At 49.7% G+C, this 2,325-nt stretch overlaps 1 protein-coding gene across 1 annotated transcript; it reads left to right on the top strand.

The window, feature by feature from the left end:
• Positions 1 to 281: 281 nt before the first annotated feature.
• Positions 282 to 2,028, top strand: LOC115242247. Its single transcript, XM_029818391.1, has 2 exons — positions 282 to 1,358; positions 1,810 to 2,028. The coding sequence occupies exons 1-2, from the start codon at positions 282 to 284 to the stop codon at positions 2,026 to 2,028; spliced, it is 1,296 nt and encodes a 431-aa protein (XP_029674251.1).
• The last annotated feature ends 297 nt before the right edge of the window (positions 2,029 to 2,325 follow it).

Here is a 2,325-nt window from a genome sequence, read left to right as displayed (position 1 = left end):
TCTTTTTGTTCGGAGACCCTCTATCTTGAAGTCAGATATTTTGATTTTATTTCGTGCTTCAAGTATGACTTCTTCATACTGCCCTGATGGGCAGGTAATAACCTCCATTTTCTTCTGGCCCGATTTTGTTGTGTCTGTCGCTGCTATGCCAGCGGCAGATTTGGCCGAGTCGGGCTTGTTGGAGGTTGCCTTGGTTTGTCCCCCTTTCTTCTTCCCCCCCTTTCTTAACCATAGTGGCCCCCAACGTGGCCACGGCTTGTACCGTGAGAACCATCTCAGGGATGGGGCTCCGGGTGGCACCCCACAAAACTGAAGCAGTCTATATACATGACGGCTCCCGTGGGGCTCCACCCGTGGCTCACATTGTTGTGGAGGGAACCCGAGTTATGGTGGGGGACCAAATTAAATACCTGGGCCTACACATTGATGGCACTTGGAGCTTCACCGAGCACTTCACTCGGCTGGCCCCTAAAGTAAACGGTGTTGCAGCAGCCCTCAGAAGACTGTTACCAAACATCGGAGGGCCTGGCGGACACACCCGCCGATTATATACAGCCACGGTGCATGCAGTGGCACTGTATGGGGCCCCTGTGTTGGCTGAGAGTGCGATGGCCGTCCGTCGCAATAAACAGCTCATGCGCCAGGTGCAGCGTCGGATGGCCATTACAGTTGCACGGGCATACAGAACGGTGGCATATGAGGCGGTGCTGGTCTTGGCAGGAATCCCCCTCTTTGAGCTTCTGGCTCGAATGTATGCTGAAGTCTATCAGCGCATAAGAGAGCTTAGAGAGGGGGGAACCATCATAATTGACAGGATCAGAGTACTGCTAAGGAAGCAAGCCAGACAGGCCCTTATTATTAAATGGCAAAGACGCCTTTATGATGAGAGCTTTGCAGGACAAAGAGTGGTCGGAGCTGTCAGGCCCCTTCTAAGCGAATGGCTGGAGGTACAGAAAATGAGGGGGACCTTCCATACGACTCAGGTGCTCTCCGGGCACGGATGCTTTGGGGATTACTTATGCCGGATAGGAAAGGAGGAGACAACGAAGTGCCACCACTGCGACGGAGACTGTGACTCGGCGCAGCACACTCTACAACACTGTCCTGCTTGGACAGAGCAGCGCCGAGTCCTAGTCCACAATATGGGCAGTAATGATCTTTCCCTGTCTGCTATTATCCCGATAATGGTAGAAAGGGAGGAAGCTTGGAGGGCATTTGCCTCCTTTTGTGGCGATATAATGTCGCAAAAGGAGGCGGATGAAAGGATCCGCCGAGGGGAGCAGCCTGCAGAAGGCCAACCAAGAGTAAGGAGGGCGGGCAATATGGGCCCTCCGGACAGGCGGGTAGCCGTTAAGAGGGTAACCCGAAGAAACCCCACGGGCGTATGATAACTATATCCTTAGGCCGGATATACAGGGAGGAAGGTCGGGGCGGATGGAGGGTGGCGCGCATCACTATCGTAGAGTCTCATGATATGACTGCAGGTAGAAGCGCGGCTCTTCATCCTCCCGAAGACAAAGGAGGGAGATACGGGAGGATGGAATAAGAACTTCTAGGTAGTGAAGATTCTCACCCTCCCCTGTCGCTGAGGTGAAGGGCCCCCGGAGAAGGAATATCCCCTGTAAGGAGTGACCTAATCTGAGGACCGGGAACTAAGGAGCATGAGTGTGACGTAATGTTTACGTCTCGGTCGCTCGCAATATTTAGTTTAGGCAACAACAATGCCGAAAACAATAACAACGGGGACGAAGATGACGATACCCCCACCGCCGGCAGAGACGAATAAACGGCAAAAATCCAAATGCGAAGACACAGAAAGCCACGATGAGTCAACCCGACGACATCCTAGCTGCGATAAACGAGCTCTTAGATGACCCGGTGTTCGCCTACGATCCGCCACTGCCAGGGTCATCCGAACAGCAGCCACCGCCGACGACTGACCGTCCGCCAACCGGCCCAGCCGCCCGACCATCGAGCCGGCCGCCGAAAATAAGAACGCTGCGTTCTGCAGCAAATCAATTAGTTTAAAAAAAACGAATAATTGTTTAAAAAAATACATTATAAATAATTACATACTTTTTCTTAAAAACAATTATTATTTTTTACTAATTGAATTGTCTCATTATTCTGTACATAAAAGTATTACGGTAAGATTATCGAAAACTAAATATTTTACGAGATATTTTATTTTTTATTGATAAATTTCTGTTTATGACTTTTTTATGTCAGATTATTGTAAGTGCCTTAAAAATCGTGGCGACCGTTACGAGGACCACCCTGTATATTAGAAATTTTATGTTTGTTTATATTTTATAGCTTATGTAT

The sequence above is a fragment of the Formica exsecta genome, unplaced genomic scaffold (genome assembly GCF_003651465.1).
Source record: "Formica exsecta isolate Colony F162 unplaced genomic scaffold, ASM365146v1 scaffold585, whole genome shotgun sequence".
NCBI classification, from domain to species: domain Eukaryota; kingdom Metazoa; phylum Arthropoda; class Insecta; order Hymenoptera; family Formicidae; genus Formica; species Formica exsecta.
The sequence above is the reverse complement of the archived record's forward strand: the minus strand, read 5'-3'. Positions and strand labels throughout refer to the sequence as shown.

What these genes read in the sequence shown, in the direction of transcription:
- LOC115242247 (XM_029818391.1), top strand. Translation starts at nt 282, where the DNA reads ATGGGGCTCCGGGTGGCACCCCACAAAACTGAAGCAGTCTATATACAT. An exon ending in GGCGGGTAGCCGTTAAGAGG is followed by an intron (nt 1,359 to 1,809) that starts GTAACCCGAAGA and finishes CCAAATGCGAAG; the next exon opens with ACACAGAAAGCCACGATGAG.